This window comes from Gavia stellata, chromosome 2 (assembly GCF_030936135.1).
Source record: "Gavia stellata isolate bGavSte3 chromosome 2, bGavSte3.hap2, whole genome shotgun sequence".
NCBI lineage: Eukaryota > Metazoa > Chordata > Aves > Gaviiformes > Gaviidae > Gavia > Gavia stellata.
In genome coordinates, this window is record NC_082595.1 from 77,610,104 (window position 1) to 77,631,503 (window position 21,400).

Below are 21,400 nucleotides of genomic sequence, written 5' to 3' on the forward strand. Positions count from 1 at the left end.
GTTAATACGTAACTTGGATTAACTGTTTACAGGTGCTGTAAAGAGTCACACTGTTAAGAATTATGAATTTTAATGCTAAGGAACCTTAAAGGCAGGAAAAAAGTTTCCAGAACGCCTGACACTGTACACTGTCATTACATTAGATGCCTCACTTGCTTGTTTTAAAATCCCATATTAATATAATGCATTTAAAAGAATTCTCACTTTCACATCTCAGAAAAATTAAGAAATGAGAATCCTGGACAGGCCCGGGAATTATAATGAGAAGTGTCCCTACGAATTGCTTCATGCAGCTCATGCATAAGATTTGTTAGACATGCTGTACATACATGCTATTCCAATGCCAAGTCTTAGAGGACAGTCAATAGCATAAGATAGAACTATGCGTCTATTAAATGAAGCAAAATAGTTTGAACCACCTACAACACTAGGCTAAGCCATATCTGAAAATCTGTTGTATCAGAAGTGAACAAATTTTAATTTCTTCCCCAGATTCCACTGGAAAAAAACATGAATAGTATTTATCAAAGTATTATTTTGAAATGCCCAATTTTGTTGTACTGGAAACTTATATTTTAAATATGAGTGCAACAGATACTCAGCCAGAATTTAAATTAACATGCATGTGCAAAAAAGTTGGAGAAAGAGATAAGAAATACAGTACACATCACAAGCTCCAAATTCAACCTGATACAGATTACAACAGAGTTTCATAATTAGCTTGCCCCATGTGACACCATCCCCACCCAAAGAACCCAGTATAAATAACAGAATCTATAACATCAGTGCCAGAGACTCAAATCTGCTCAGAACTAATTTATTCATGTTTTTATTTTTGGTTACACTTTCAATAATCCACTATAGATTTAAGAACAATATATTGTGTTAGTTAAAACTATTTTTCCGATGTTGTTACTGGTCACCATACCATGAACAATTCTACAAATGCAAACAATGTAAAAGAATGCAACTTTGTGTTGCCTGTAAATTAGTATAGGAAAACAAATCCCAACACCTTAGAACTCAATTTCCATGCTACCAGCTCTTCTACATATACTCCCCTCTGAGGAGACACTATCGGAATTTACTTTTAAACTCAACTATTGTCTAATGTCAGTAAAAACTAGCAAAAAAGATCTAAAAAAAATTCCCACACAATTAAAAATACATGATCAAAAAAAATTACCCACTCTATAGGCCTTGAGACCCCCCTTCTTTTTCATTAAAAAAAAAGTATGATAGGAGGCCATATTCTATTAATTTTCAATCCTCTAACTCAGAAACAGATTTAGAAGCTTTTAAACATAGTCAATTGAGTCAACTGGCAAAAGATACTGGAATTAAATATGCTTTGCACTGTTTCTCTGTAAAGCTCACCCTCAGTCAATTAGATCATGCTGGTTCTGACATCCTGCACTAGCAAAGCATTGCTTGGAATTGTTGTAACTCTTTCCTGCCTTTGAAACTCCAAAGACAGTCTTAGCATAAGAGTTAATTGTCTGTTGTTAATGTAAATGAACTACAATAACAACCCTAAAAGAAAACATATTTAGAAACATTCAAGATGACTACTATCCAATTACTTCATGCAATATTCAGCTTGCCTGTATTATGCATTAGTTTTCTTTCTGCATGTCACACATATGCAGTTACTACTTCCCCCCCCACCATTACATTGTAGGCTTATAAAGAAGCAAGTCCCATAGGTGAGAAAGGCAAGCAGGCAAGTCTAACATCCTGTCAAGATTCAGAATCTCCAAAGCAGATTCTCTTGCATGCTGAAGAAGCCTATGGCAATTATCTAGGTAAAATGAATCCATGTTGAGTGGCTCTTTCAAAGAACCATCTCACAACAAAGCTTAATCTGGTACACTAGTATTTTTAAGGTTAACATCCAGAGATCCAAGAAAGAGCAGTCTCAAATGATTTTGCTTACTTCAAATACTTTTAATTAGCACTGCAGATCAAGATTTTACCTCTCAGAATTACCAAAAAAAAAAAAGTGAAAGGTAAGGGCATGAATGCTTAGAGATGTCCCATGCTTTCCTCAATGGAACATTGAGCAAAAAAATTCTAAAAAGGACTGCATGTAAGAAGAAAGGAGCACAGGTGGTTCAGCCTAAACCACACTGATAATATAAACCCCATCTTTTAGTTTAATTCGCAGGAAAACTTCTGCCAATCCTCCTTAGTGATCCCTGCCTTGCAATGATGGGAAGAAACAAAGAAAAGGGAGATCTCCTCTACTGCATTCACTGTTACTAAGGGGAAGGAAATGTCCATGCTATTTTCCATCTACAGATGATAGTAGAGTTTGAAATGGAAGGAGGCAACAACGGTATAGGTCCTCCGGGACAAGACTGCAAAAATCCATTTTTCAGTCTGTTTCTTCAATGCCAGATTACCCTAATACATGTTTGGATCACATCATTAATTCACATTAATATACAGGCTTTGTTTTTCTGAAGATAGCAAATGAAAGTGAGGGAAGTGGGATGAAAAAGAGTATGATGCCTACATATGAACCCACTACCCCAAAAATTCTACACTAAAAAACAAAGAGGAAAAAAAAGGGGCAGAAGAAGGAGGTTTCAAAATGCTGACAGGACGAAGCAGTCATGTGGGCTGGTGGAAATCCATGAAATTTATAAATAAAAGGAGCTCTGAATGGACAAATTTTGAAAGAAAATTCCTTAAAGCAATGGTTAGCTCATATGTTTGTGACACGTTGGGTATGAAAAGCCCGTAAAAAAAAAAATAATTAAAAAAACACCCTGCAGTTTATAGAAATCTGATGTAGTTTTAAGTTTTCAAAACAATGAATTTTAATTCAGCATAGCTGAATAAGATTCCCCCGTTTCCATTCATCCATTCTAACAACTCTTTATATACATGCAAAACCTTGCTTCTGTGAGATGTCCCAGTTTATATGTTTTATGCTGTATTTACAGACTACATATGATCAACAGATCTGTAACTTAATCTTTAGATGGATCTTATACAAGTTGGAGTTTCTGTGAATTAGTATTTGATGAACATGTCAGTTACATGAATTTCTACTGCATACTATGTTTATCCATTTCAAAGTATTTTCTAAATACATTTACATTAGCAGGTGCTCTGCTACTGAATATGCGTCATAGGGTGCTTTAAAATAAGTAAATTCTAAGATTATGTAAGCCCTAAATGGTAAGTTTTATGAAACTTTAGTAATTAAGACCAAAGCTGATAAATGCACCATGTAATTTACTCATCTTTCCTTAAAACACTTCATAGCATAAGGAAAACCATTACATACAAAACCAGAAAGGACTTTTTACAGTGGGAACAACTGGAGAAACAAATGCAGTCTTACCTTTGGGCTGCTGTTTTTACTACTGCTGTCTGCGCATGCGCATGGTGAAAACGTCTACCATGTACCACAGTTACAGGACAAGACATATTCTGAGCATTTTCACTGCAAGCATACAGAAAAATGGTTTAAGAAAAGACTCTGGTGTATTTGTACATTGATTTAGCTAAAAACTGTGATGTCCTGCTTTTACAATAACAGCCATACAAAACAAAAAATCAACAAAGCATTTCTGAATCAACTTGTTAGGATCCTCTGACAAGCATAAAAACATTCAGTCCTAGAATAAAAATAGACAAATGAAAATATACACAATTTTACTTTTTTCCTGGAAGAAAAGGTAAAGATTTTTTAAAATTTTATCACCATCCAAAACACTGTGAAGCAGCTCTCCTTTACTCAACCCCACCACTGCAAAAAGACACTGCCTTTTAAAATGAATTCTAATAATTTATAATTAATTTTATACTTCCATCCACACATTTTATTAAGGCATAATATTAAACTTCTTTAATATGACTTAAAGGGCATAACATGTGAACAGACTGAATTGCACATTCAGGAATTTCTCTCGTCTTACTACTCGTAAGGGAAAATAAACACAGAAAATTTATGGATGTAAAATGGCTGGTAACTGAAACAACACTCACATCTCGAAAAGAAAAGAGGATTCTCAGGTGCTCAGATATCTCAGCAGGACTCTGCACAGATAGTATATTCACCAACGTCTTTTAGCATCTCATTGGTTGCTTCGTTTCTTGCCCTTTGACACTTTAATCTCATTACTATGTAAAACAAGTAATTCTGGAAAGAAGATTACTTACCATCATTGTTTCTAGTAAAAGCTGATACAAAGATATGGTAGATCAGTAATATAGCACTCCTTCGAAGATTGTTAGAACCTAACAATTATCCTGCATGCTTCTGTGACAGGACACACAATACTACATTTGAAATGTTCAAAAAAGATGGAACTTTTAACAGACAGCATGTTGACAATGCAAACCGTTTCAAATTATGGAAATAAAATGCTTAAATTTTGCTTGTAAAATTGCTTGGAAATTTTAATTGCACTAAATAAAATAATGTGAAAAAGATTCTGATTGATTCAAAATATTTTTCAGAAATATTATTCAGCAGAAGTTTTGCTCCTCATTTTTGTCCTGTTATGAACAATGAAAAAAACCTGAAGTACCAAAACTCCCCAAAAAAGCTGACAGCCAATTCCTAATCCTTCCTTTACATTCCCCCAAAAGATGGAAGTAAGCAAACTGCTAGCTTGCTTGCTTTTTAAATTTCTTTTCAGTTTAGCACTACAAACCCTTTTGGGAGCCTTATATCAAGTATCATAAGTCACTATTAGAAGCTTTCAGAGCATTTCTGACAGATCATAAAGATGACTGTTATGATCTGACTGATAGTGACATAACCATGAACATAACAGAACAAGACCTATCAAAAGCAACCAAATGGTAAAACTCTCTTTTCTAGAATATGAAGTTTAGAAACATCATAAATGTCTTGAGTTAACAGTTCAACTTCCTCAGAACTAACCTAATATCGTCCCATGCAGTCACCAACCTCTTGAAAGTAAACACACTTATCCCACAAGCTTCCAAATCAAGACTATGTAACTCCTGCTGGTCAGTCATCACCCAGACTAATTTACAGTCAATCTTCTGTTTAATGTTGTCACCTGAGAAATAAAAAGCTGACAGCTACTTGCTCTAAATACTTAAGGGTGTCTCAAATCCCCTCTGGCTTCCAGTTTAATGTCTTTGAAAGAGATACTAGAAAAGAAAACACAAGCAGAGTGCATGAATGCCTTCTCAAATGCTTAAGACTTAAGGAGTTTAAACAAGCAAGCAAGTCTATAAGCACACCTATCTCATGTTTTATAATTTTATTTTATGAATCTGAGCTTTGCCAAACTATCATGATTGGAAAACTCTAAGTCTTATGCCCCTGCAGCACAAAAAACTGTTAAGCAGCACTTCTGCTTTCTGCCTCACACTCAAGCAGTGAGAAACTCCAGTAGGTGCTGAAATAGAATATCGCAGCCTGCTGGGTGATGAGATTTGAGTCAAGGCACACTGTTCTAGATGGCACAATTAAATGGTTCATATGGTGTCAGATACGCTTCCAAGTAGGACAGCTGTAAAATACAATTTGCTCTATAATCCTGTTCCTTGAATAGACCATACCCAGTGCAGACAGAAATTTAATCATAAAGTTCCAGCAAGCTGCAAAATGGGCACATCTGAACTGAAATCTGGGTTTGCAAGTTTCAGTACAGTTTCAAGACATTTAACATACAACACTAAAACCAGGGTGATGTAAAGGTCAGAAAGTTCCTTGAAAGAACAAATGTTCTAGAAGTCTCAAAGAGCTTACAATATATTAATGATATATGTCTCCGAGACGTGATCTGAGAAACCACAGAATCATTTAAAGTCTAGGCTCTGATGAAAACAAGGTTACACTATCACATTCTATCCACCAATCCTAGGAAATTCTTAATGCCACAGATTCAGAAGGCAAAGCACAGAGGAATCTTGCACTAGGCAAAGGGATGGATCTAGAAGTAATGGAAGCATGACATTTCAGGAACACAGGACACAACTACAGACTACATTAATTCTGCTGTTCATCAAGTAATTTTTTTATGAAATATTACAAAAAAAAATCTAAGAGGAACTTAATGTGAGAAATTTTGACACAAGTTATTGAAAACTAGCAAAGATAAGAGCAATTTAAAGTAAGACCTCATGATTAACAAAAAAACAACAACAAAACTATTAAGATTAAATATGGGTTTGATAACTGGATTTGCTTAACCGGATAACAGGTGATAACTTTTTGGTTTAAATTTTTGTACATGCAAGTGGAGATGTACAGGGAAATATTCTTCTCACTGTCCTTGCATATCCCTTCTTCCTATCACTCATTCCCTGAATTTTAGGGAATACTGTACTACAATAATACTAATTTGAGCCAAACCCCACCAATCTGGAGAGTTTTTAAGCCCTATTCTGCAGACAAGGTGGAAAAAAAAAAAAAAAGAGACTTCAACTTTGTGATAAAAATCACCATGAATAGCTCAAGAATCTCAAGTATCTGATCTTTTTATACTTAACTGTACGATCAACCTTCAGAATTTTCTCTAGTTGAAGAATACAAATATTGAAAGGATAAGTATTAAGCACCTTCTGTGCTGCATGTCAAAGTGAACACACCACCAACGTTCACTACAGACAGTGACTAGATAACAAGCCTTTACTGATTTGGAGATTTTGTTGTGATACATGTGTTATGAAAGACGTAATGCTATCAGAATTAAGGTATTAAATCAAGATAATAACTTATAGCATAATCGCATTTCCAAGCAGATTTAGTGACCAAAATCTGAAAAGGAGTTAATGTCGGTAGTATGAGTTTTAATCAAACATCAAGTGTTTACAGCAGTCACAGTGGCCTACATACATCCATTATTCCCCACTAAATTCCTTCATTAATGACAGTTTATTAAGATGAAGGTGGATACTTATATTTTCCATTAAATTCAGCTCAGTACTAGTCAGAAGGTGGATGCCTGCTTTCAAAGCAGAATACATGACCTTTAAGTAAGGTAACATACATGCAACAGATTTTACTTTTTTTAGTTGAATTTTATAAAGCATACTAGGTCTTAGGTTTATAATGTAGTATTTGTCGATAGAAGGCAGTCCCAATCCAAGTAACAGAATGTCTGAACTAAATGTTTAGACTGTCTAAAAAAACCTCAGCAATTACTTACCTTAAAAACAAAACAAAACCCACACCTCTCTGGAACTTAAGAAAAACACACACATACACAGTCAAGTATAACTGCTTTAACAGAAAAGGGAGAAAAATTATGTAGTAAGGTTGGATTTCACTACAAATCCCACAGCCAGACAGAAGAAAATTCTAGTTTCCAGAGTATTAGAGGAATCATATTTTAAATGGCTAGGCATACTCAAAACAAACAACAAATATAATGTACATGCATGGGCTTCTTCACTACTAAAACAGAGCAAAGAAGTCCTGACAAACTTATAACAGGCATTTTTATCTTTATGTCCACATTCAAGAACAGAATCCTAAAGAATGGAAGTAACCTGGATGATTCCATAAGAACTGGTCAATTTGAAGAGGAGCAAGCCAGAAACCTGGATATAATCATATAAATCTGCTGTGTACACTAAAAATTAAAGACCGAAATAGAAAACATCATTTGCGTAGAATAAATCAAGGATAATGAAGTACTGTGCTAATTTGTGTAGATGTAAAAAGAATTAAAAAAAGGGATGGAAGGAAGTATCCATGTTCAGAGTTAGCAAGAGCTGCCAAGGAAGTGTTTGAATATGTTGAAAAATAACAGACCCCTCCCTGTGCCATGACACAACTTTTAACCTATAACAAAAACCCCTGCCGTTATGAAATCTGTTTTATTTAAAAAAAGCTTTTAAGTTCCAAACATCAGCCTATTAGGCTATCTCAAAACCCAGGACATTGTCTGTATTTCCATCAAAGTAAGGGAGGGAAAATGTAGGTGCGCTCTCACCAAAAACTCAGTGAAATCTTTTTTGTAAATGTCTGATCATGTCTGATCTATGGATCTGATTTGATCAGGTCTGAAACATACAGAGAAATGCAATAGTTGCTTTTTTGTCTCATTGGACATTGGGAAGGCAGTGATTTTGGTTTACGTTTACATGAACAAACCCTATACAACAAAACTCTATGGGCAGAGGTGAATTTTTAAACTGGGATGGGAAAGATTAATACTCTTAGGAAGTCTATATGCCTTTTTTTGTCTTCATTAATATAACACTGAGTTAGAAATCATGACTCTTCAGACAAGTTCATTATTGAAAACTTAATAAAATGTAAATAAAGTATTACAGACACTTAAGCTTATTCAAAATAGCCTAGTATATAATACTTAATATCCTGTAGTTACTGTTCCAAATATACATTACATTTACCCAAACAATCCCCTATACAATGGCATGTTGGTAATAACAGTAACTTAAACTATTAAAAGTGCAGAATTTTACTCATCAGTGAAAGTTTCACTGTTCTTTGTCAAAACTAAGCCACTAAAAAAAGAATGCAGGATAAGAATATCCTTCATTCACCTAGTAAGCTATTGTTTATGTGATCCTTACAGCAATGTGGTCCCTACCAAGAAAATGTTCTTAACATTTTATCAGAAAATTCAGGATCTGTGGGGGTTAGTTTTGTTTTGGGTTTTTTGTGGGGTTTTTGTTTTTTTTTAATTTAAGAGCATGCATGGATTTAAGACCATCCACAAGCTACAGAAAAACTAAATTAGAGTGGTATGCATCACATTTGGTTAAGATAGCGGGTGAAGGGTCATCTAGGTTATGAAATTCAACAAGATAGATTAGTGTGTGAGAATAGGTTACAATTACAACATAACAGCAAGAAGAGTCCTTATTTTAACTGAAGTATGTACAATTCTTGTATTTGTTCTTCTCTATCAAACTGATGGACCACCAGTCCAGACTGGAAATTCTGGATTTGTTCCCTGTACATCAGGCTCAAAGATCAGAACAGCAGGAGAGGACACACATCACACCAAACTTCAAGGATATCTCAAGTGATAAAGACAGTCCCACTAACAAACAATGCTCTACAGATCAGCATGCAAGAATGAAGACAAAGACATCCCTCATACAGCTACATATGGGTTAGATATGTGATGACGGTCCAACTTCAGCTAGCTATCTTACGAACTTTTCCTTCCTGCAAAGGTAACCAAATTGAGTGCACTTTAGCAATATGAAACACTCCCAGAGAAAGTTACATGAACGTATCACTTTTTATTATATACAAAATAAAGAGGTCAGTCTGTTACAAGCTAGAGATGGTAGTAACAAGCAAGTGCAGCACTGAATACTTAACCACTGTTCCTGTCAGCTCTAAATGCAAGTGACAATCTCAAGTGATCATGTAGGAGTATGGATATTTGCTGAATCCTTTAAAGGAATAGTCCATGGCTCCTAAATCAAATTGTATCTTGCAGTCAGGAAAACAGAAAATGCATCCTTAGTTAACCTTGGCAATTCACAGTCATGGAAAGAAGAAATTCTTGATGGGGATGTTAGAAATATTCTTCTACCTGCTAGCACCGTATAGAGGAAACAATAGCACACACAGACAACATCGGTAAGGCACTGACAAGTACGCCAGTGAATGCTCTAACTCTATTTTAATAATCTTTTGGTATTTTACTAATGTGCTATTTAACATTTTGGAAGAGGAAAGACTTTAACAATCTAGTTCTGCACATTTAGCACTGATTTATATCAATGACCAAATAGGTAAGTAAACATAAAACTAAATGTAATACCTCAGTTTCTTGCTATTTCCCATCATGTTGAGGCCAATTGAGTTCCCTTTAAAAAGTCTCAAGCTTCCAGCTTTGCCTCGCCTTGCATATGTTTTTATGGAATCACCACTGGTGCCAACAGCTCCAGGTCGACAACGAAATGACTGTAACAAGAGAATTCACATATATTAAAATACTTGTATAAAAGTTAAAAGGAAAAAAATAATTACAAAATATTTCTGTAAATATTACTTTGGCTTCACTTTCAGACTGCTTTTGTACCAAATTTCATGTAAAATATACTGTCTACACCCTTACTCACTAGGACTCCTTACTAACCAAAATATTAATATTTTCAAAGTATTATGAAGCATCTTGCAGTAGTAAGCTATTTCAGTACACATCAAAAGAAACCACAGAACACATGGCTTTTGCCTATGTATCTTCTCCTTTTATATGTATATACACACACACACCCCTATGCATACAAAATTGGGAATCTGACTGTAAGCAGTGATGGGATATAATGATTAATATTTTGAATTAAAAATATAACCCCATTAATGATAATTGTCTGAACTCAAAACTACTTATTCATGCTCATATTTTCAGAATACTGTACAAACCAACAAGATCTATAGGAGTCAGAGGAACAAAAACATTAAGGGTAGACAGATAAACAGCTTGAGCATATGTTGCTAAATCAACACAAACTTTCATTTCATCACTGCACAAATGACTATGCAACATTGTTTAAGAACCTAGCAAGCTTTAAAGATACATTTTCACCATGAGATAAACAGAGTACTTACCTTCCTTTCTTCATGAGGACTGAAAGGTCCGTCGCTGTCATCTATGCTGAGCAGATTTGCCTCACTAGATAGATGTGGGAGAGAAAAGTAGATACATTGTAATGCAACAGAGCATTAGCAAAACATTTTAAACACACAAAGGGCTTGGTTTTTCTTCCCTCTTTAAATTTAAATGTATCACATGTACATTGTATATATATGCCCAGAACAACAGGAACATAAATTGGGCAATGTAGTGATCCAGATGTAGTATGTGAACCTGAACTTAAACTGTACAACAAATTATTTCACAAAAAGCAAAATTAAAAGCATGCTATTAATTGAAAATATAGAATACTATTGAACCTTTAATATTGTTATGGCAATGTTACTGACAACATCAAAGATTCTATACAACCCTATGCATAAATTGAGTCAAATACTAAATTAACCTATAAAACATAGCATTAGTTTGTTCATGCATATCAATGTTCAATTATGTGGTTTAAAACTGCAAACTTCACACTGCTTTAGGAGCAGAACTTGCATATAACTAAATTTTATCCCATATATCCCGATTACTGCCAAAATACGTCTTCCTAAAAATAGCGTATTCCATTTGGCTCAACTGTTCATTAAAATGTTTCTTTAGTACGTCTATGTCTGTAATCTTCAACTATTAAAATGAGGAAGAAGATAAAAAAAAGAAACCCACCCCAAAATACTGTGAAAATGTACCCTTTTCAGTAATAGGTAATTATCCTCAAATAATCTTAAGTATTTAAATTAAAACCCCAATCATACATTTTATACTGACAGCAGCTAGATTAGGCTAGCATACTCTTGCTTCCAGGAGAAGCAAACTGCAGATAATCCCTTCTCATCAATCCTGATAAGGTTACTCCTCTCTTAGCTGCAACAAAATAATATAACTAACTTTTAGCCAACATGTAATTGCATGGTTTGGGGGTTTTTGATTAAGATCATTCAAGCAGAAATTACTTAAGAATACAACCAATTATGCCAGGAGTTCCAAGGAACAGCTAGCTACAGAAGACAATGATGGAGGTGAAGGTGGAAACACTTCTTAGCTGCAGGTATGACATGTTGACTGCAATGTACTGCAATAATGACTTTAGCTCTTTATATATAAAGTAACCACTCAGTACTTCCCCCCCCCCCCCCCAATTTCCTAAAAACTTCTTCCATGCACAAGATTTCCCTTCATGTTACAATTTATTCTTCCTTCTTATGCTATACAGATACCCCTACATCACATAAAAGAAAAAAGCTCTTGACTCATAGGGTGAGAATTGCAGACCCTGAAAGTTCAGGAGATAAGATTGTGCGCACAGTTTTATTTGATATGGGAAGAATGATGTAAATGTTAACACCTAGCCAGTGGCACTGGTTTATTTTCCTTTCATTTACAGACCACAACAATTCTAGGTGCATAATGGTAAAATGAACAGCGTAGTGGATCATCACTAATTTCCAATACAAAGTGTCACAAAGACAAAACTGTATAGTTCTACTTCTGTACAGACTATCCATGGATATTAAAATTTTAAAATACTGCAACTTTTTTTTTAAACTCTTTTTCATAAGAGATTATTCTTTCAAGGCAGGCTCACTGAGCTTTCTCAACCCTTCATCAGAAGACAATGAGTTTAATGACTTCAGAAATTTTCCAGATCCTAAAGAATATATAAAACACTGCAGCACAGACATGAAGAGCAACCTATGGTACCTGCAGCTCTGTCGTTCACCTACTGTGTTGATCTAGCCAGATCATGGAACCTCTAGATACATTTTCCTTCTTCAGCTCCAGCTCGTACAAAAATCATGATGATTTTCGAAATGGCCTTGTACAGTGGCTATACTTTTATGGCTTCAAGATGCCACAGTACTGCAGCCATTTCAACAAAAGGCGTTTGGGTGGGTGAGAGAAAAGGTAACAGACTACAAATGAACAAAACACTGAAAAAATCCTTAAATCAAACTGAACAAGAGTAACTCTTAGGATGCAACTAAGATGACATGACTAGAAAAATATTTGGGAATTGGATGTTTTTAAAGAACCAGTATTTTTAGATTTTAAGGAATGCAAACTATATGCATCAGTACCAGAAAAGCTGTTTTTTCAGAGAGCAGAATACATAGCAACTGAGTAATGTCTATTTGCTCATGTATCACATGCTTACAGTTGCCTGCTTAAAAGATCCAATTTATACAGACAGGGGAAAAAAAACACTATACCACACTCTGACATACCAGACAATAAAATTTTAACACTAATGAAAGGAAAACTCAGTGGTCTTGCTGGGAGGAGTCTGTACCTCCACACTTTGTAACTTTTAACCAGGGAAACAGAGAAAGATATTTTCACATTAGAACAATAATTTTTAACTTTTTAATACTGTAATTAAAATTTTATAACAAATGAAAGTTAAGTCTTTACTAAAATTAAGAAAAAAAAATAGAAGTAGTTTAGGTAAACAGAGTTCTTTCCAAAGGGGAATTCATAATTATGCATTCAAATTTAGGCACTGAACAAGAAAAAAAAATATGGTTTACTTAAATCTAATCACTTACCATTTGTTTAATGTCTTAAAACATTAAGAACTGTGCAATAGCTAGTTAGATACCTCAGTTTAATAGACCATGTACTATCTACAAGCAATCCAAACTTTAAACCTCTGTTGATCGTTGAGGTTACACACCAATGAGCTGCAAGCATATTTCTATCAACTACTAACTGATCCAGACACGTTTCAAATGTAATTGGAATTTTTCTGAGAACTCTTACATATAAACACAGGAGGCTGACATATTTCCCCTCACAGTGCAGTGCACTTCACATTCTTTATTTTAAATTACATGGTGGTAGGCAGCACACTAAAAAAAAAGCCCTGATATCAGAGGCTCAAGAGAAGCAGTGGTATTATTCAACTCATGCACAGTGCCATCCCATTAAAAATAACCTTAACTGAAACTGCTAAAAATTAAGATCTGAGGCTCTGAACAAAATGGTTTTTATCAATTTAAAGACTATAGAGCCTTATTAACAGGGTCACAAAAGAAGCATAAACCATCTATATAAATATGGGGGGGGGGGGGGGGGCGGGGGTGGGAGAAAGGAATAAAAAGGAAAAAAGTATTGGAAAAAAGCTAAAAAGAAATTAAAGAAAAAAGAAGTATCATTGCTTTTCCAGTCAGGAATACAAGCAGTTTATCCCCCTAAATAAAAGGAAAAAAAACCCCAAAACTTTTTGAACCAAAATGTTAATTAAGAAAGGATACCATAGTGCAAATAAATTAGACAGGCCCATTTATTTGTATTCAGTTTTTTGATAAGGCTATTATTGAACAAAACTCAGTGGAAGGCCCAAGTCTAGACTATTAACAAACCAGTATGACAGCCAAGAGAAAACTGGGCCCCTCAGTTTACAAAACCACAGTGGGGCATATTGAGACATTTAAAAAACTTTTACCCAGATATTAAAAAGGAATTAAATACTAATTATTCAAGACACTTCAAGAACAATCATCTGTAAAACTAGTAAGCATCTTATAACATGTTAATTTCAGAAATCAATTTAATTAATATATTACTTTGGCCATGTATGCATAAGTCTTTTATCCTTTTATGTCTTCTGCTACGTAAGATACACATAATTTCCATCATTTATTCTGCGGCAGTCTACACAGGTTTCAGTGTGTCCAACTGACCAACTGGTCTTTTTTTCTGTTGTTCTACATAAAAGTTCCTCTCCTGCGTGATCTCCAAGTACAAAGCATAAAAAGTCTCAAGTCGCTTGCTATCTTAAGTATCTTGCTTGCTATCTTGCTTGCTATCTTAAGTAGATCAAATCTTGTAAATCATCAAAAATGTTAGTTTTACACTTTCAAGTAGACGGAAGATTATCTGCAGGCATTTACTTTGGGATATGATACTTGTCAATTACCAGTCTGAATTTCCGTAACTCTAGTTCCATGCCAACTATCGACTCTAGCAGCATTTAAAAATATACATATTGTGTTGGCTGATCATTATTTTTTCCAAATCTTCTTCAGTTTACAAAAGTTCTTTACTCTTTTTGTGTTCATTACTTAACACCTTACCATTATGAAACAGCCCATCTAATTCCCCAAATGACTTAAACGACACACTTTTTTAAAATAACCTACCTATTCTAAAAATTGCTTTGGTAGGAGGTCATTAGCCACATATTTTGTGTTCATCTCACTGAGGAAAGATAATCCAGGCAGATATACAGTATTGACCAACATCATTAGCACAGATCTCATGGGGTAATTCAAGAATACAGCCAAACCTTTAAGTGCTAGAATGGTATTCCTGGGCCAGTTCAAACCAAACTTACTGTGTGACTGCCATTAAGAGGGCAAAAAGCTGTGATAAGGTGAGTCACTAAAATGCTAGTGCCTCAACAAGTATGAGATGCATTCAGATGCTTGCTTCAGACTTCCAGCTTTCTCCACACAGAAATGCAGTAAGTTACAAGCATTGCTAGTAAGTATCAGCATACCATAGCAAATAAGAATGACATTTTTAAAAAAAATCACAAGAATACATACTTATTGCACGGTATGCTCAAAATACTGGGGGGGCACAAAGCTCTGTACTGGAACAATTCTATGAACTAAAGCTGCTAATCTTTGAAATGTTCTGCTAAGGGAAAAGGGAATATAGAAAGAAAAGGATAACTTACTGTCAAATAATTTGTTTTCTAAAGATTCCCTGCTGTCGGTATTTTTTAATACAAAGTAAAAACGTATCAGAAAAGCAAAATACACAAAGTATTTCAAAATGCTCAAAGCTTACAATGCCATTAAGAAAAAAAAAGGTGTTACCACAAGTAAATATGTGGGCAGCTTAAAACATATAGCTGTTCAGAGGGAGTGAGAAGTTGCCTGAAATGGTATCAGAGAATGGGTAAGCAAAAAACCCTCCAGTTTAAATCAATTTTCAACTACTCTTTTATCTAATACTTCCAGATAAGATTCTGCATAACTCACAGGTATGAAAACAAATTACTAATGTGAGTAGGTAATAAAATTTCAATACTAGCTGTGGGAAAACTGTTTATCATACAGAATATTTGAAAGGAATGAAAAATGACTCAGAAACACCATCTTAAAATCAGATAATTATATAAAACAGATGTTCCATAACCAGTTTTTCCAACTTTTTTTTTTTTTTTAACATCACTACACTATACATATCTTATTCTGTGTTCTGAAGTCAACATCAGTTGGAGACAGATGGAAAAGAGCAGCAAATTACTAGAAGAAAAAAACCTGCTATGCTTACAAACGTGAATTACTTTTCTTTCTGAAGACAAGTAAAATGCAAATACTAACTGTATTGTATGTACTGCAACTACACTTAAAACATATTACTGTGCACCAGAAATGGATGTGAAATTGCTAAGAAAAAAAAGCAAGCTTAATCTTATAAAACTAAAATGCCCTTAGTTTGAGAACCTTTTGAAAAGTGGTTTTAACTTCTGATACAGTTCTGTTTTGAAAAAAGCTCTTAATGCTTACTTCACACTTCAATGAACTTCTGAACTAATTTTTTAATCACTAAAACATCACATTTCTTACTGTTTTTGTAAGATTACAGCATAGCCTACTGCTGCAGCCTAAGTGGTTATGTGTCTACTTTCCTATCTCCCCTCCAACACACAACATTTGGTAGAATATTACCCAATGAAAACGTGACTCCATGGTGGTCTCTTTAGACTATTAGAGAGATCAAAATACAAATTCATATAAGAATTATTTTTGTACTTAATCACAGGATTCAGTTTCTCCTTACTAGAGAACCACAGAATCCTTTTTAAACTTGCAGGTCCTACTCTCCAAATATCTAAGAACAACAAATAAACCTAACATGCATTCTTCATGCATGAAACTTGGTCTTTTAACAATTTTTTAGTCTTTTTGGAAATAAATACATTAGTGCTGAGAAAACATATTAGTAACAATAAAATGTCACAAGGACAAAGTATGCATTCAAACTACACACATAGGGTTTAAGTCTTAGTCAAAATCCAAACATACCAAGTAAAGAAATCAGGGAACAAAACCAGCTTTAAGTCTACCCAGTGAGATAAGCACAAGGGAGAAAAACCTACGTTCTTTTAAGCTCAGTTTAACTTGATGTAGGCCTACAGCTACTGAAGTACCTTAATCATAAAATCATAACTGTGAAGTACTGATTATCATCACCACTAAAAGGAAAAGTTGAGGCTGCTTGGATACCCTACCTTTCCATTTCCTTACTTTGCATGTTAACATATTTCTTGTCTGTGTTCCTTAGACTTACACACTAGCTCCAAAGACAACTGCAACACTTTTGAAATGTACTATACCCTATGTTGTAAGCACCATGTTCACAATTGAATTTACATTATAATGCATTTTGATATGGCAATACTATTTTAAAAAAATCACTTATTTTAAATAATTTTTCTTAATCACTGAAATTTTCAAGATATTATATATTGTTTCTTATTAATAAATTACAAAAAAGTATTTATTTATATATAGACACTTATACTTTCAATAGCCTAGATAAAAGCATCCTTACTCTTTCTCTGCATCTCCTTCACTTTCTTCTGCATGATCAAAGCTCCAATTATTTTTAAAACCTCCATCTCTCTTGGACTGTGATCTATCCAAAGCTGAAATGAGAACAAGTGAAGATAAGTCTTGATTTCAAGCAGAGTTATTCATCAACACAAACTAGAGGAGTAAACCAGATGTATATATTTTCCCCAAGTATTTATTTTGTTGATGTCAATGTTTAACTATCATTTGACAAAATAAGTTCATCAATGCAGTGGTGACTCATTTTCCTAAATAAATACAATTGAGAATCTGTCAACATCTTGATTACTAACGCAACAAGTTAGCAAGCTATTAAAAATTATGTCATGAGGTAGTTTTACATGGATTTCAACTGTTTTAATGACACCTGTAAATTTAAGTGTTCATTTTCTGATATGAACTATAGGCCACATGCAGAAAGGGTCCCAAAATTTATTGTTTAAATATCTAATACCCAAGCACATATTTGATTTTTTTTCATATAAAAGCAACAGTTCTGAATGATCCCAAGTACAATTTCAACATAATACACTTTTTTTTTAATACAACATCTGACACTGACCTGAATTAACATCTGATGTTAATTGAAATTTCAGTGTTAGCATGAACTAAGTAAAAACCTAAACTTTCTGAGAACAATCACACTACATCAAATTTTAGATTTATCTACTGCAATACCGAACAGTGTGGAGATTTTCATATAATATGATGACATGGGGTTATTCTTAAGTGAAGGAGGTCCAGACCATGGAGACAGCACTCATTAACGCAAGGCACTGTTCACCCCAAGCCCTAATTATTGCGACTAAGAGCTGTCTCACACAAATTCTATATGACAAACTATGCAGCAGCTTTGATTTTGGTATAATTTAAATGTGTCTTTTCTTACCATGTTTTTCTTTACATAGTTGGAAATACATTTAGAAATAATGAATGCAACTCTATGTTTTGATAAAAAAGAAAAAAAAAAATCACAACCAACAACAGATGTCTAGGGTAAAGTATAAACAGTGCACACAGAAATATTTATTGCATATTCAACATCTGCTTCCAGCTACGTGCATCTACTGAGGACTTCTTGAGCCATGGGTGATATTTTTGTGTTTAACAGCCTCTGCTAGCATTTTTCTTCTCTGCACTTGCTTTTTTAATCAACCCTACTTTACAGAATCAACAGCATCTTGCAGCAGATAGTACCTCAACTTAATTACACATCATATGACTAAGTACTTCCTTTTGTTTGTCCTGATTCAATCTGGCATCTTTTGCTCCTACTTAGTACTCCACTCCTTTAGTTCTTGTACTTTGATAGGTAAAAGTAATCAATCCTTCCCTATTCACTCACGATTGCATAGATCTCTGTTGTGTTCTTTCACGGTCATCCTTTTCCCAGGAAGAAAAAAAACCGAACTGAGTCTTTTTAATTTTTCCTCAAATGAAAGCTGTTTCATGCCTTTAAATCACTCTCAATGCTTCTCTCTGAACCTCTTCTAGTACCCTTTTTGAGATGAGAAAAGAATACCAACACTATGAGGAATATTCAAGATGCATATGTGCCATGAATTTCTACAATACAGAAACATCATGCTGCTTCTGTTCTTTATTTCTTTCCTAGTAAGTCTTAACACTGGATTTGCTGTTTTCACTGCTATGGAGAACTGCATTGGTCTTTATGTACCAGATAGTTCCATCTTTCACTCATGGTTGGCAAGAACCAGTTCAGAGCCAATGATTGCCTACAAAAATTCTCTTTCCTACTTCTCATTCACTTAGATTACTTGGCATTTACCTACACTGAATTTCATATTCACATAACCCAAACCCTGAGCATCTGCAATCTTCTTTAAACAGGTAGCCATTATACTAACCCAAGTAAAGTTTGCAACATCTACAAACTTTGTCACCTCGCTATCAAACCCTTTTCCTTGTACCGGTGCACCAATGTTACCACAGAACCTTGTTGAATTCAATGGGTTACTCCTTCTATTAACAAAACAAACTATTTTTGGCCTCTCCTTCCATCTGTTGCCAGTTGTTCCTTATAAAACTTTCCATTTTATCCAGAGGCAACTTAGCCTCTCCAAAAGCCTTTAGTGAAGGACTTTACAGAGGGAACGATGAAATTAATTCTAGTCTTCATTATGATTTCTATGAATTTGGGTCGTACAGTCACAAAGCTCACCGATGTAAAGTTCCTCAAATACCTCCACTGCCTTTTTAAAAAGCTAGTATCATACCTTCTTTACCCATAGCAGAAAGACAATGCTAACCAACAAGTAACATGCTACAGTCATTAGCTCCTTTATCCCCGAGTTCCTCTTTCATGAATGCCGTTTGATCCTGCTGCCGTGTTCACTGTTTGCGTAACATACTGCAATTTCTTCTACTGACATTCTGTTTTGGGTCACATACTCTACCACATTCCTTCTTAAGAAATATTATGGCATAAAGACCTCTATAAGCATTGCCAAAGTGCATGCAAGCAATTCCGTTTCGTAACTATGACCTTATATTCTCCAAAGCCACCTTCTACAATTTCGTTGTCTACTGATCCTACAGATAGTCCAGAAACTTTTCTTCTGAGTTTGAAGAAATACGTAACAGTAGTTTTTATGGCTGTTGGGAGTTATTAATCAAAAAAATTTTTGCCTGCCTCATTAGAATTATAGGTTTAATCCACCAGCTTTTTTATTGTTCTCTATTTTCATCATTTGGACAAAAGTTCAGATTCAAGAAGGATGATGTTTTATTTCAGACGTCTCCCCTTACCCTGCAGTTTAGCCATGCCAACATTTTGAGGGGCCTTTTAAAGTCTATTTAAATAAGCAGCATGCAAGTGCTGTAAGCCTCCAATATGGCGTCTTTAAATAACTCCCAAGATGTCTGCAAATATTTTACACTCTGCCTGCATCTTTTAGTTTCTTTTCAAGAGTTGCTTAAGATTTTCTGTATTAAGCAGAAAGCATTTAAGCATTTCTGTATCAGATGGTTTTCCCTTTAGTCTCAATTTGTCATAATGTCCCTCTAATTATTTTCCTTCTATCTAATTTCAATTAAGTTAATTCTGTCAGTTTCCAGTTCTCCCATTTTACCTAAAATATTTTTCTAGGTTTCTTCACATAAATGAAGCAAACACTTTTCTTTGTATGGGGTTTCTTTTGGTTCTTTTTCTGTTTAAATCAGACTGTTTGTACATAATTTTCTACATCAATTCCTACCTTAGTTTTACCAACTTCAGTAGTAAAAAAAACTTTTATAGTTTTATCCACTGAGCATAAATTACATCAAACCATGTGCTGCTCCACATGTATCAGCCTACCCCCACTCTAGGTACGAGAAGACTGATTCTATTTTCGTTTTGAGAAAAAAAATCCATCCCCACTGCATGGAACTCCCTCTCCAAAGAAGGAATTTGCAGATGCTAACTCATCTTCCCTGCAAATTTTTTCTGACTTGCAACTGTCCATTTTTGTGGCCCGGCACCTGCTAGAGAAGATGCTAAGATTTCTATCACGTGCATCAATGCTACCAGCTCTTCTGTTACATTCTCTACAAGTCTTCAGATATTTCCCAAGAGTCAACTTGCCATGGATACTGTGTACTGTCATAAACCCAGCAATCTCTTTGTGCAATAATCCAGTCCACTGCTACAGACCAGCTCAGTTGTCCATGGAAGAATAGTCTTAGTATCCCAACTCTGTTCACTCAGCTCTGGATCAATTCCCTCTCTCTAGTATTCCTGGTCCTACCAAAAATGCAAATCTAGAAGTATACCATCATGTTAGCCAGACTGTTCACCTGAGTTACTTGATCTGAATGGTCACTTGGGATCTGATTCACAGCATCATTAAGGTTGGAAAAGACCTGTAAGATCATCAAGTCCGACCATCAACCCAACACCACCATGCCCACTAAACCATGTCCCACAATGACACGTCCACAGGTTCTTTGAACACCTCCAGTGAGCGTGACTCCACCACCTCCTTGGGCAGCCTGTTCCAATGTCTGACAACCCTTTCAGTGAAGAAGTTTTTCCTAATATCCAATCTAAACCTCCCCTGGCACAGCTTGAGGCCATTTCCTCTTGTCCTATCACTAGTCACTTGGGAGAAGAGACCAACACCCACCTCTCTGCAACCTCCTTTCAGGTAGTTGTAGAGAGCGATGAGGTCTCCCCTCAGCCTCCTCTTCTCCAGACTGAACCACCCCAGCTCCCTCAGCTGCTCCTCATAAGACTTG

At 35.0% G+C, this 21,400-nt stretch overlaps 1 protein-coding gene across 1 annotated transcript in view; it reads right to left on the reverse strand.

The window, feature by feature from the left end:
• Positions 1-21,400, reverse strand: part of SENP6 (SUMO specific peptidase 6) — an 83,738-nt gene that overhangs the window by 45,114 nt on the left and 17,224 nt on the right. Inside the window, 5 exon segments of the mRNA XM_059832991.1 lie at positions 3,356-3,457; positions 9,753-9,873; positions 10,156-10,177; positions 10,544-10,607; positions 17,142-17,235. Coding sequence (XP_059688974.1) covers positions 3,356-3,457; positions 9,753-9,873; positions 10,156-10,177; positions 10,544-10,607; positions 17,142-17,235 — 403 coding nt within the window.